Source organism: Neofelis nebulosa, chromosome 5 (genome assembly GCF_028018385.1).
Source record: "Neofelis nebulosa isolate mNeoNeb1 chromosome 5, mNeoNeb1.pri, whole genome shotgun sequence".
Classification (NCBI taxonomy): Eukaryota; Metazoa; Chordata; class Mammalia; order Carnivora; family Felidae; genus Neofelis; species Neofelis nebulosa.
In genome coordinates this window covers 157,927,743-157,940,078 of record NC_080786.1, presented here as the reverse complement: position 1 = coordinate 157,940,078, position 12,336 = coordinate 157,927,743, and the positions used below count along the sequence as shown (strand labels likewise).

General features: G+C 61.7%; 1 protein-coding gene across 4 annotated transcripts in view; it reads right to left on the bottom strand.

Annotated features, from left to right (window-relative positions):
- Nucleotides 1-275: 275 nt before the first annotated feature.
- The window catches only part of SLX9 (SLX9 ribosome biogenesis factor), a 36,026-nt gene continuing 23,965 nt past the window's right edge, over nucleotides 276-12,336 (bottom strand). For all 4 annotated transcript variants that reach the window (XM_058732228.1, XM_058732229.1, XM_058732230.1 and 1 more), the window contains exons 4-6: nucleotides 7,396-7,546; nucleotides 2,709-2,780; nucleotides 276-1,566 (exon numbers count right to left, since the gene is read on the bottom strand). In XM_058732228.1, the coding sequence (XP_058588211.1) occupies nucleotides 1,443-1,566; nucleotides 2,709-2,780; nucleotides 7,396-7,546 (347 nt within the window). In that variant the 3' untranslated portion in view covers nucleotides 276-1,442. The remainder of the gene's footprint in view (nucleotides 1,567-2,708; nucleotides 2,781-7,395; nucleotides 7,547-12,336) is intronic.

The following is a 12,336-nucleotide window of genomic DNA, read 5'->3' as shown; positions in this document are numbered from 1 at the left end:
CACGTTTGAGGTTTCTCAGCCCATTTCCTTGGGGTGAGTCCTGAGGTCAGCGGAAGGGGCAGCCCTCCCAGCCTCCCTCCGGCCTCTCCCTTACCCACAGCTCGTGCTCTCAGAGCGGCCGAGGGGGAGGGCCTGATAAGGGCACGAGGGGGTGAGCAGGCCCAGCCGTGGTCAGACGGGACTTGCTGCGGGACCAGGAAGGAGATTTTCTCCTCAGACAACACAATAAGAGCCTTGCGGCCACTGTCACCAGACGCAGACAACACAGAAAGGCGTGATGGGGAAACGCCCAGGCATCTGCACCGTCTCCCGGGCGGCCAGTGCCCTACTCCGTTTTTCCCAGCAGTTATTTTATTGCAGAAACGAGTTTGTCACAAATACCACTTTGTAAACAGCTTGTCTCACGTGTGGAGAACTGGTTTCTGTGCTGAGAACAAGACCGTACCGTCCCTTAGGGCCTGGCGACATGGCCACGCTGACCTCTGGCTGAGGGGACTGGGCTGCCACCTGCAGCCTCTGTGGTCTTATCTGTCCCTTCTGTGTCCCGTCCCTGTGATGTGTCCACACCGTGTGCTCTTGTGCGGAGAAGGGGTCCAGGATCCGGTTCCATTCAGCCATCCGTTCCTGGACAGGCTCGGCGGACACTGCTGAGGTGTCGTCTGTGAGTCGTGAGCACGGTGGCCACGCCACTAGAGGTCAGGGACAGATCAGCCACAGGACCCAGAGTGCCTGGCGCCCGGACGCAGAGGCGGCACGCCCAGGCTATTGCCCGCCTGTGAGGGGCGCTGGTACCCAGGCCCATCCTGGGCCCGGAGCTGCCGCCGCGGGGGCCCAGGCCTCTGAGCCGCACATCCACGAGCTCGGGGCCCCTGGCCGGAAAAGCAGCCCCCTCCACATCCTCGAATCAAGGGTTTAAGTCTGATTTCCCACAGTCCGGCCTCCAAACCCCGGGCTTCTCACAATAAATACCCATCCTGCTCCCGGGTCAGCCGCCACAGGGTGGGACCAGGCCTCCTCCCAGCGTCCAGGCTGACGGACAGCAGCGGCCCTTGCTCCCCTCAACCACAAGAGCAGGTGGAGGGGAGCAACCTGGGCTCGGGGCCACAGCGGGGAGAGGGCCGGGGGAGCGGCACGGAGACAAAACGGGAGAAGCGGACAGGAGATGCTCCATCCGAGCCCCCAGGAACCGGGAGGGCGGCAAGCGCCCCCGAAGCACGGAACAACGTGGCCGCGTCCCAGGATCCTGACGCCTGCCGGGCAGTAGGTCATGCCATCCCGGTCGGCCAGCCCAGAAAAGCCCAAGAGCAGCCTGGAAGCAAACCCGCAGGCCCACTGCCCGACGTCACGCCACGGCTCATCCTCACGGTGGGCACTGCCGCTGGGTTCAAGGCGAAGACAGCAGGGGCGGGTCCTCGGGGCTCACGGCACGCCTCCGGACTGGGTCAGGGCTGGCCGCCGCCGTGCAGCTGCATCTGCCGGGCCAGCTGCTGCCCGATGGCCAGCAGGGGGCTGGCCCCGTAGGATGGACTGGCCAGCAGCTCCTGAAACCGGGCCCTTTCTTCCTCACTGAAAGAATGGAGATCAGAGCAGGTCGGCAAACCCCCACACGCCTCGGTGTGGGGTGTTAGGGACAGGCGTCGGCACCGCCTCCCCTCAGCCACCCCACACCCAGGACACTGGAGCGGGTGGGCCAGGCCAGGGGTTACCCCGGGACAGAGCACCTGGGGCCTAAGGGTCACCACGGGGAGGTGGCGGGGGGGGGGGGGGGGGGGGGCGGCGCTAGGAGGGACTGTACGTGCCCGTGCGTCCGGGACACCGGCCCCTCCTCCAGGGAGTGGGCTCTGGGCCCCCATCCCAGCCTTCGTGGGGAGCTGCTACTCAAAGCAGGAGGAAGCCGACAAACGTGGGGAGGTAGAGCCTGCCCGCGGCCTGCACAGGCGGCCTTACATAAGAGGCGCCCTCCCCCTCCCCGCAGCTCTGCCGAATAGGCAGTCACGGAGGGGCGGGAGCTCCGCACCAGCCAGCCCGAGACCGGCCCTTCTCGCAGAGGGCGCCGTGGCGACAGAGCTGCGATGGGAGACGGGACGGCTTCCTCCGGGGGTGGGGGTCCGGGGCCCCCGAGTCCAGGTGGTGGCTGCCGCTCTCCCCCCCCGCCGGTCTCTGAGCCCAGCCAGCCCCTCTCAGATGCGCCAGGGCCAGCTCGAGTCTGGTGGGCACCCCTGGGGGACGTCACCTCTGCACGGAAACTAAGGGGACCCGGTCTGAAACCTCAGGATGGCAGTTCCAGAAGCAGTCTGGGCATGGGGGGGAATGTGCCACAGCAGGAGCCGCCCGGCCTAGGGCAGGTGGGGGCAGGACAGGCAAGGCCAAACCTCAAGGTGCCTTCCTGGCTGTCGTCAGGGAGACCCGTCCCCTCTGGGCGACTGCCCCAGCCAGGTGTCCGCTCCCGATGCCCGGGAGGGATGGCCGGGGGCTCTGGGCTCCAACGAGGACCCCCTAAGAGCTGGCAGTGCTGGTTCTGGTAGCTTCCGCTCCCTTTGCTGCCCACGGAAAGGGCTCCCCGGCCCAGCTGGAAACAGGCTGCTGCACGCCAAGCGGTCCGCGGTGCCTGAGCGGACCCGGGCTGGACGCCGGACAGCACGGGGGGCATGATGGGAGGAGAGGGGTGGGAAGCGGCGGAGCCCCATTCGGGAGTGGGCCCTACTCACAGGAGCTGGAGCCTCTGCGCGGCACTCATGCGGCTCAACTCGGCGGGCCGGGGCCTCCTGCTCACCCTCACCCTGTTGGGGACACAGAGAAGCAGGTCAGCGCGGGCGCCCTGGACCCCTTCTCACCGTGGGGCTTCCCACAGGACCCAGCGCAGCCCACCTCCCTGGGGAGCCGGTACCAAGAGACACGTCTACATGGCGGGTGGCAAGAAGGGCGAGAAAACCAGAGCCCGGAGCCAACACCTAAATTTAGCGTCTAGACCAGAAGGCCTCATTCTTTATTCATGTTTTCTGATAAAATATGAATGAAAGACCTGTCTCCTGAGTCCAAGAGAGCACCTGCACCCGCCTCTCCTCTCGCTCACGCTGACTCGAGTGCCCGCTCTCAGGCAGGGCCGCCAAGACGGCCATGTACATCCCTAAGGGCCCGTCCCAGACTCCGAGTCTACGGCCAGGCTTTCCCGAGTCACCCTCCGCCCCAGGCCACCTCGGATCTGCTCTCGCTGCTGACCCTGCGTTCACCCAGGAGCTGGCCCCTCGCAGAACAGGCTGGCATCCCAGGCCTTGGCCCCCCCCCCACTGGCCCCCCCCCACCCCCCCGTCTATAAAATAGTAAAATCCACTGATGCTTCCCACAGCCCTCCAGCTCTGTCAGCAGAGACCCATCTGGGAATCCCCTCGGTGCCCGTGGGCCAGGTGACCCCCTAGCAAGGTGGGAGGCCAAGATGGTCACCGAGCCTCAGGGCACGGCTAGGACCCCGGTAAGCAGCTCGCGGGGGGAGGCTCCCGTCCTGCGGACAAAGGCAGACAGGGTGAATCCCCAAGGCCATCGGGGTGAGCAGAGCCAACACCCCAGCACAAACCCAGCCAACCCCTCAGTCCTGTCCCCTCTGTCCAGACAGGTCCGGGCCTTGGTCTGCTTTGAAATGACCAAGGCAGAGAGCTCGTAGAAGGGCAGACGCTCACTCGTGGCGTCCGAGCTTGGTTCTGGCTGCAGACCGAGCAGGGCAGATGGTGGCTGGACTGAGACCACCCCCGACTCCCGGTGGGAATGCTGTGCGGCTCAGAGCACACAGCCTGCTCGCTGCTCAGGTACCCGCACAGGTGACCCCAGCCTCACCAGCACTGCAGGCAGTGGCTCTGGACAACGGCTGACCCAGGACAAACCTTGGGAAAACCACTGTAGCCCTGAAGCCTCAGTTTCCCTGTCAAACAGGCAAACGCTTTCCTGGCAAACTCCGGGTAGCCAGGCCCACAGTCCCAAGGCAGGTGACCCCCGGCACTGGTGTCCGCCCTTACCGCTGCCACTCCCCTGCCACTCCCCTGCCACGGGTGAGCCCACAGGGCACGCCCGGCCCCCAGGGGCCTCGGAAACCAAGTGTGTGGAAGAAACACCAAACGATGCCGGTGGGAACACGCAGACTCCTGCGTAAACCCACAGCCCAGCGGGCAAACCCGAGTCCGCCCGGGGAGGGGGGGGCCCAGCGGAGCCGTGCTGCCGCCTCCAGCCAGCTCTCCAGCAGCAGCCGCCGGCCCGGGGCCGCCCCGGGGTAGTGGCAGCAGCGGCCTCAAGACGTGGCCAAGGCCACCCGGACCCCACGGAGTCCCGCGGATGGGCGGCCTCGCCCCTGTGCCCGCTGGCCCGGTGGCTCGGCTGCATGGGGCTCCCCACCCGGTTCATCAGAACGGAAAAGACGACCTTCACCTGACACTCTCTTGTCCAGAAGACTGAATTCTAGAGAAGCTAACCTTCCCAAGGAGCAGCAGGACTGTCTACCGTCCGCGTGCCGGCGGCTCGTGTCAGGAGCCCTCTGTGGCGCCCACGCGGATGGAGGCTGGGACACGGCCAGGGGCAGGCACGCTCCAAAAGCCCTGAGCCCCGGGCTCCCTGCCGCCATCGCCCCAGGAGGCCACATCACGGATGTGGAACAAGCTTGGAGCGGCCCGGGGCCTCGGTCAGGGTGTCCCGGCGGGTGCCTGGGGACCCCTGCGTTCAGGTCTGGGTGTCCAGGGTGCCAAGGCCATCCCCACAGCACGTCCTGTCCGACCCGGACTCTGGGACTTGCCCGGGGGGTGGGGACAACAGCAGTCACGGAGCCATCTGTGCCATCCACACCCTATGAAGTCACCCACTGGGGGGACCTAACCCCAGCAGCACGGCCTCCTCCCGGGCTCCGAGGAATCCGGCCACGGAAGGCCAGGAAGAGGCCCGGACGCTTCCTGTGATGAATGCTGACGGGCTGGGCCTGCTCTTGGCGAGATGGGGCTGGGGGCTCCCGGCCAGGCACAACCGGGCGGGAGGGAGTACAGGGACCCAAGGCAAAGCTTGCGGCTGCCGGCGGGGGGGGGGGGGGGGGGGGGGATGAGCGCCATCACCTGTGCACGCCAGACAGCACCCCCATCCCGCCCCCATCGGGAGAGGCACGCAGAGCCCTCCTGAGCCCTGTCCCACGGGCCTCTCCCTTGGCTGACCTTGGCCCGGACCCTTTCGCCGTGACAGGCCAAGAGCAGGAACCTAACAGCCCTCAGGGAGTTCTGAGTGCCAGGGAATTACTGAGCCCAAGAGCGGTCCTGAGGTCCCCAGACTTGAGCCAGTGTCAGGAGTGAGGACGCTATTAGGGCGCCTGGCTGGCTCAGTCAGTGCAGTGTGCAACTCTGGATCTTGGGGTTGGGGGTTTGAGCCCCACATTGCATGTGGAGGCTACTTTAAGAAACAAAAAACGAAGTCCTGTAAACTGTCCCTGTAACTTCACAGGAACACACTGGGGTGTGCACACAGACAGATTTCCTCGTTCTAGCAGCAAGATGGACCACAGCCCCCGGCAGAAAGGCTGACTCCAGGGCCGGGAGGAAATGCCCCAGGTGAGCCTGGAGCACGTGTAGACCCAGACAGGAAGGAAGTGCCCGAACAACACAACGCCACCTCGATGGGCGTGTCAGGGGGGACACGGGAGCCACCTGAAGGGGCTCCCAGCGGCCAGAGCTGGATCGGTCCCAGCAAGAGGGAGGGCGTGTTGGATTATAGCCCACGGTGTAAAACACACACGCACGCGTCCAGACTGACGTCAGCAAACGATCCAGGCACGCTCTGATGCGCAGACTGAATTTCTTCTCCGAAGGAGGATCCCACGTCGTCTACGCGGCTGCTCCGTCCCCGGGGGGCCGAGCCCACCTCCCCACTCCTCGGGCGCGGGCTCTGCACGGCGACTCCCTTCCACGGGGGGCAGTGCGGGGAAGGGAAGGAGTCGCGTGGATGGGGACAGCCGGCAGACACACCTCCGCCGGGTGACCACGGCCAACATCAGCGGTGACAGGTCGTGCTGATGGCACCCGCCCGGGCCGGGTGGGAAGAGACGGGCGCTTCCCCCCAACAAGCCGCGACCCCAGTCCAGTCACGAGAAGCCATCATGCCGCTCCCACTGGGGGACATCCCCCCAGATCCCTGACTCGTCCTCCTCGACATGTCAGGGTCATCAGAGAAACTGTCACAGCCCAGAGGAGAAGCAGAGGGATGGGATCAAGGTCACGTGGTGTCCTGGACGGGGGCCCCAGGAAGGAAGAAGGACATCAGGGGAAACTGAGGAAACCCGAATAAACTATGGGGTTTATCCAATGGCTATTTTAAGTGTATCACTCATATATCAATATTGGTGTTTTGATTGTGCCCAAGGCACCACGTAAGAAGCTATTAACTGGGAAGCCGGGCGTTGAGGGACGGGGGAAGTCTCGGTATCCTCTCATCACTCTTCAGTAAATCTAAAACCGTTTCAAAATAACAGTTATTCAAACAAACACACAATTCCCTGGTGTCAAGACACACCTGAGGAGGGACCGTGACCCCCAGACCAGCCGGGGACCTTCCTACACCCAGAGGGCTGAAAACAATGTCAGCCACAGCAGCCGAGGTCACACGTGCTCCCCGCTGGGCCGCCGGCCGGGTGTTGGTGCAGCTCCCCGCACCCGGGGTGAGCACACATTTCAGATGAGAAAACTCAACGCGGGGGAAGGACGCGTGACTGGGGCCACGTTTGTTATCAAGAACCAGGGTGAGGTTTGCATCTCGGGCCATCAGCTGTGATGGCCACCCGACTCCTTGCCAGACAGAATGCTCTAGACGCTTCCATCCCAGGAGGTGGCCCGGGAGCTTCCGGCTCTGCAGCCGAGTGGCCCTGAGCACACGGCCTGACACCCCCCACCCTCAAGCCTGTGAGCGGGGAGGGGACAGCAGAGGGACTGGCTTCTCTAGAGCACGCACAGCAGGGCGGCAGGAAGCGCTACCAGGATGTGTGCGTCTCGGACGGGGTACCAGAAGCAGGGGCACGGTGCCAGGCTGCGTCTCTGGGGAGCGAAGCAGAGGGCACACGGGGAACAGAGCCCAGCAGCGGTACAGGAAGGACCCCCCCCCCCCCACCCAATGCAGCAGCCCTCCCGGCGAAGCCGCTCTGAGGCCCAAACGGCCGGCAGGCGCCCCTCCTCGACGTGCTGGCCAAGGGAGGCCCCACCGCCTGCGGACCTCGCGGCTGGGTCCGTGGAAGCAAGGGTTTCCGCATCAACAACCGGGCCAGGCCCCTCTGGGGCCTTTGCCTGCCTACCCCTCCCCTCCCCTCCGCCGTTTCTTCTCCCGCTCTGACCCCCGGCCCGGCCTCGCAGCCTCAAGTTCCCGAGGCAGCCGCACACGGACGCTCACCCTGCAGAACGCGGCCGCCGGCCACCGGCCTCCAGCTCCAGCAGCTCAGGGAGGGCGTCTCTCAGGGGCTGCAGGTCCCCCACCACCACCGTGGCCCTCCGTCTCCGCTCTGCCTTGCGCTTCTGCTCGGCCAGCTTTATGGCTTCGATCTCTGGGGAAGAGGAGACGTGAGGTCAGTGAGAGAAGCAGAGAATGAAGAACGGGCAGCTTCCTTCCTGCCGGCACCCTGGGAGCCCAGGGGCAGGCCGGCACCCCGTCACAGAGGCACACTTCCTAATGGCAGAATGACAAGACTGAGCTGCAGGCACGGAGGTCTTCTCCTTCTGAAAAGGGACACTAGCACGGCGGCCTGTGCCTTTTGGGGGCAGGAGCAGGGACGTGCGGTCAGAAGTGGGCAAACGGACAAGGATTTAAACAGTGAGTCACCGACGGCAGGGCCACATCTCCTGTGCTCTCCAAGCGCCTCCTGGGACCGGGAGGGAGGAAGTGCGTCCCCACGTAGGGGAGTTGATACTGTGGGGCCCCAGGAAGCCTCTGCACAGAAGTCGTTTCTAGAAACTGCAAGCACCCGCCTACCAGGGACAAGCACTAAGGGAGGCTCCATCCACAGACACAGGAGCCGGCCCCCTCCGAGCCCACGGCACTAGGGCAGCGCCGCGCACCCCGAAGTCCCTCGGCTGTCCGGGGCCAGCTCTGAAGAGCCCACCCCGCCTGCTCCAAAGTAGGAGACACGCAAGCTGCCCCCAACCAGGGTCCCAGAGAGCCCAGGGGCCCCTGGGGAGTGAGGCTGCTCTCCCTGCCCCCAAGAGCTGGGCTCCGGGGGACAAGGATGGCCGCCCCTCAACGCTCCGGGCCGTCACGACCACAAGGGGACAGGTCGGTGCTTCCCATCCTGCCAGGGAGAGGATAAACAATTTGCTGAGGTCCCATCAAACCAGGCGCCGCTTCTCCGGGAGGCAAACATCCTAGGACGGCTGCAAAGGCCAGGGCGGGCGTGCTGACAGACCGGCGCCGGGACCGAGGGCAGCAAAGCACAGGCCCAAGGCTCCGGGGAAGACACCTACACACGGCTGCACAGACGTTAGCAAATCCAAGTGGAAGTGCTTTAAATTAGTAACACGTGTTAACTAGCTGGAGCGTGTCCAAGGCGCACAAGGATGATTCGACGCAGGGACGTCTGCCGGGGGGTCTGCAGCGGTCTGCTTCAACAGAAAGGCCACCATCGCTATAAGAAATGCCAAAAGGGAGATGCAAGAACTTACTATCCTGGGGACACCTGGGCGGCTCAGTCGGTTAAGCGTCCGACTTCAGCTCAGGTCACGATCTCGCAGTGTGTGGGTTCAAGCCCCACGTCGGGATCTGTGCCGGCCGCTCGGAGCCTGGAGCCTGCTTCCGATTCTGTGTCTCCCTCTCTCTCTCTGCCCCTCCCCCGCTCACTCTCTCCCTTTTTCTCAAAAATAAACATTAAAAAGTTTTTTTAAATTAAACAAAAAAGAACTCACTATCCGCTCACCATAAAAGTTATAATAGAGCCATGAACAGAAGGACCTTCTCTAATTTGGCAGGAGATTATCTACCAGAAACCTCATATTCTCTGGCAAAACATCAGAAGCCCCCACACCAACCCGTCATGCACCTAGGGAGGGTGGGCAGCAGTGAGAACCCATAGGGCAGAGCTCGGCCGGCCCAATCAAGCCACCACAAAGCTGACAACAGACTCAAACTTCAACAGCATTTTTAACTGAACCTATGAAACTAATTCCAAATCTTATTTAAAAAAAAAAAAATTTTTTTTTAATGTTTATTGATTTTTGAGACAGACAGAGACAGAATGCAAGTGGGTTAGGGGCAGAGAGAGAGGGAGACACAGAATCCAAAGCAGGCTCCAGGCCCCGAGCTGTCAGCACAGAGCCCGACGCGGGGCTCGAACTCACCAGCTGTGAGATCATGACCTGAGCCGAAGTTGGACGCCCAACCGACTAAGCCACCCAGGCGCCCCCCAGATCTTTTTTTTTTTTTTTTTAATTTTAAGAGAGACAGAGAGAGAGCAAGTGTGCACACTCCCACAAACAGTTGAGGGGCAGAGAGAGACAGACAGAAAATCCCAAGCAGGCTCAGCGTGGAGCCCAATGCAGGGCTTGATCTCAACCAGGAGATCATGACCTGAGCCAAAATCAGGAGTCGGATGCTCAACCAACTGAGCAACCCAGGCACCCCCAAATCTCGTTTTTAAAAGAACAACTGAATGGTAAGAGTAGCCAAAACGTTTTTTAGAAGAACAAGCAACAAGACAGTGGGCCTCCTGGACACTGAAGCAAACTGTGAAGTGACAGAAATCCCAACAGTGTGGCGTCACCGGGCAGGTGTGAAGGGCAGCCTTCCGCCTGCTGTCCCAAAGACTAAGCAACAATGAAACACGACAAATAAACAGAAACGTAAAGCCAGAAAACACAGGCGCCAGGCACTGATGTGCACGCGTGCACGCACATACACACGCACGAACACACACACACACCCCAGGTAAATACAAAAAGGTGTGCGACTTTAATCTTGCACCACCAGCCGGCGGTTACCCCTGTATGGAACTTGGCAGTGAATGCGGTCTTCGGCTTTGCCCGTGTTACCTAAACGGCTCTGTAAGTTTTTTATGTGGGGCTGGAACATTACCTTATCCTCAGATTTGGGTGCCCTCTCATTCCAGCCCGGGGGCTCGGGGAGTGAGAACAGTGAATTTAAGGGGGTGTCAGTTCCGCGCCAACCGGCTCAGCACAGGCGCTCCAGGCTGGCAGCTCTTGGCAGGGGCGACCTCGCCGCCGTCCCCACGGTCCCCGCCCGGCTGGCTCTCCCCTGCTTTGCACTGAGCCCCAGAGTGGCTCCCGTCTCCCGGCCGGAGACGGGGCCGCACAGGGAGGGAGGCACCACCTGGAGCGTCCTCCGAGGCCTGGACCCTGCATGCCCTCTTCTGGCATCGAAGCCACCCTTCTTCCTTCCAGGCAGGTAGGCAGCGGCCTCCCCTCCCCCCACGGGTTCCGCCATCTTTCTACCTAGGCTGGAAACAGCGCCCTTGGCGGATTTCTCTCCAAGGAAGCCCTTCCGGGGGTGCTGGGACCCGACAGACCACACACTGACGCTTGTCCCCAGGAACAATCTCACGGCTGGCCCACTTACAAGCAGAGAAGGACAGGGAAAGGCCCATTCTACCAACTACGCGGTCTAGAGCAGCAGGTTCTGAGTGTTTTGGGGGTAGGTAGGAGGCTCCTCCTGCCCCTACCGCTCCCCCTCGGCTGGCTCTGGAAGGTTCCCAGAGACTGACACTCCTTTATCCTAAATGGTCTAATTTAAAACTAGCCTGATGGGGCACCTGGGTGGCTCAGTCGGTTGAGCAGCCGACTCTCGGTTTTGGCTCAGATCACTCAGGGTCATGGGATCGAGCTCCGCGCTGGGCTCCGCGCTGAGTGGAGCCTGCTTGAGATTCCCTCTCTCTCTGCCCCTCGCATGCACGCTCTCTCTCTCTAAAATAAAAATTTTTAAATCACTGGGGCACCTGGGTGGCTCAGTCGGTTAAGTGTCCGACTCGATTTTGGCTCAGGTCACGACCTCCTAATTCGGTGGGTTCGAGTAACGTGGAGCCTGTGTGGGATTCATTCTCTCTCTCTCTCTCTCTCTCTCTCTCTCTCTCTCTGCCCCTCCCCCACTCGCACGGTCTGTCTCTCAAATCAATAAACTTGTCAGGAGAATGAACAGGAAAGTCACAGTCTGGAAGAAAATCTGCAACACGTGTACATGACCCAGGGCTGCCCTCCCAGACGTAAGAACAATTCTTGGAGCTCAGGAACAGAAGGCAAAGAGCCTCACAAAACCACACACGACCGGACATGCCGCGCAAGCGGGAGCGGCCGGTGAAACGCCCGGTGGCGGTAACGAGCGCCAACGCCACGAGGAGCGGCTGACACCCTGCCTGGCACTCGGATGCCGCCGCGCCCTGGCAGAGCCGTGGCGCAGGCGGAACGCGCCTCCGCGGCCGGTGGGAGCATAGATGTACAACCACTCTAGGAAACGTCTGGCAGCTGCTTCTTAAACTAAACATACACCTGCCCTATGACCCCGCGTTCCATTCCCAACTACTCATCCCAGAGAAATGAAAACATATTCCACAAAAAGACCTGTGAAGAATGTTCACAGCCTTTTTCACGGTAGCTAAAAAGAGAAAAAGACCAGGTGTCCATCCGTAGGAAAGTGGGCAGCAAAGAGTACATCCAGATAAAGAAATCCTTCTCGGCAACAGAAGGGCACGGGCCATAGCTGCGCTCAGCAGAGAGGACTCTCAAAAACACCACGTGAAGCAAAGAAATCCAGACACGAAAAGAGCACGTCCTACGAGACTCCACGTACGTGACGTCTAGAGCAGTAAAATCTAGGGAGACTCAAAAGAAATGACACAGGGGTCACCTGCAGGGAAGTCGAGAATGCGGAGCGAGGGGACCGCGTGGGAAGGCGCACGGGGACTCGCTGGCGACGGTGGCCTTCTGTGTCTCAAAGGGACTCTGGTTGCACACGTGTGCGCATTGGTCACAAATCGCTGCCTGGCCCTTCACTGCACCCAATTTCACCTCAAAATAAAAATGAAAACCCATCAACAGACGCTGAACCGTAGAACTATTTGGGAGAAACTGTGCTGACGTCTGCCACTCAGGAACGTGCACAGAATGCGGGTGGTGGACAGACGGACAGAAACGGACAGACGAGCAGACGTGGGAAAGAAGTGGTGTCCACGTAAAACCGAGGTGGTGGTTTCAGGTTTCCCCGTAACATTCCCCCCGCTCTTGCGTGACATTTTTCATGACACAATACTAGGTAAGACCGAGTGGGGTGACGTGGGCACCGCCACAGCCCGCCGTTCCTGAACAAAACTGTGAGACAGACAAGCTAAGTAACTCAAGC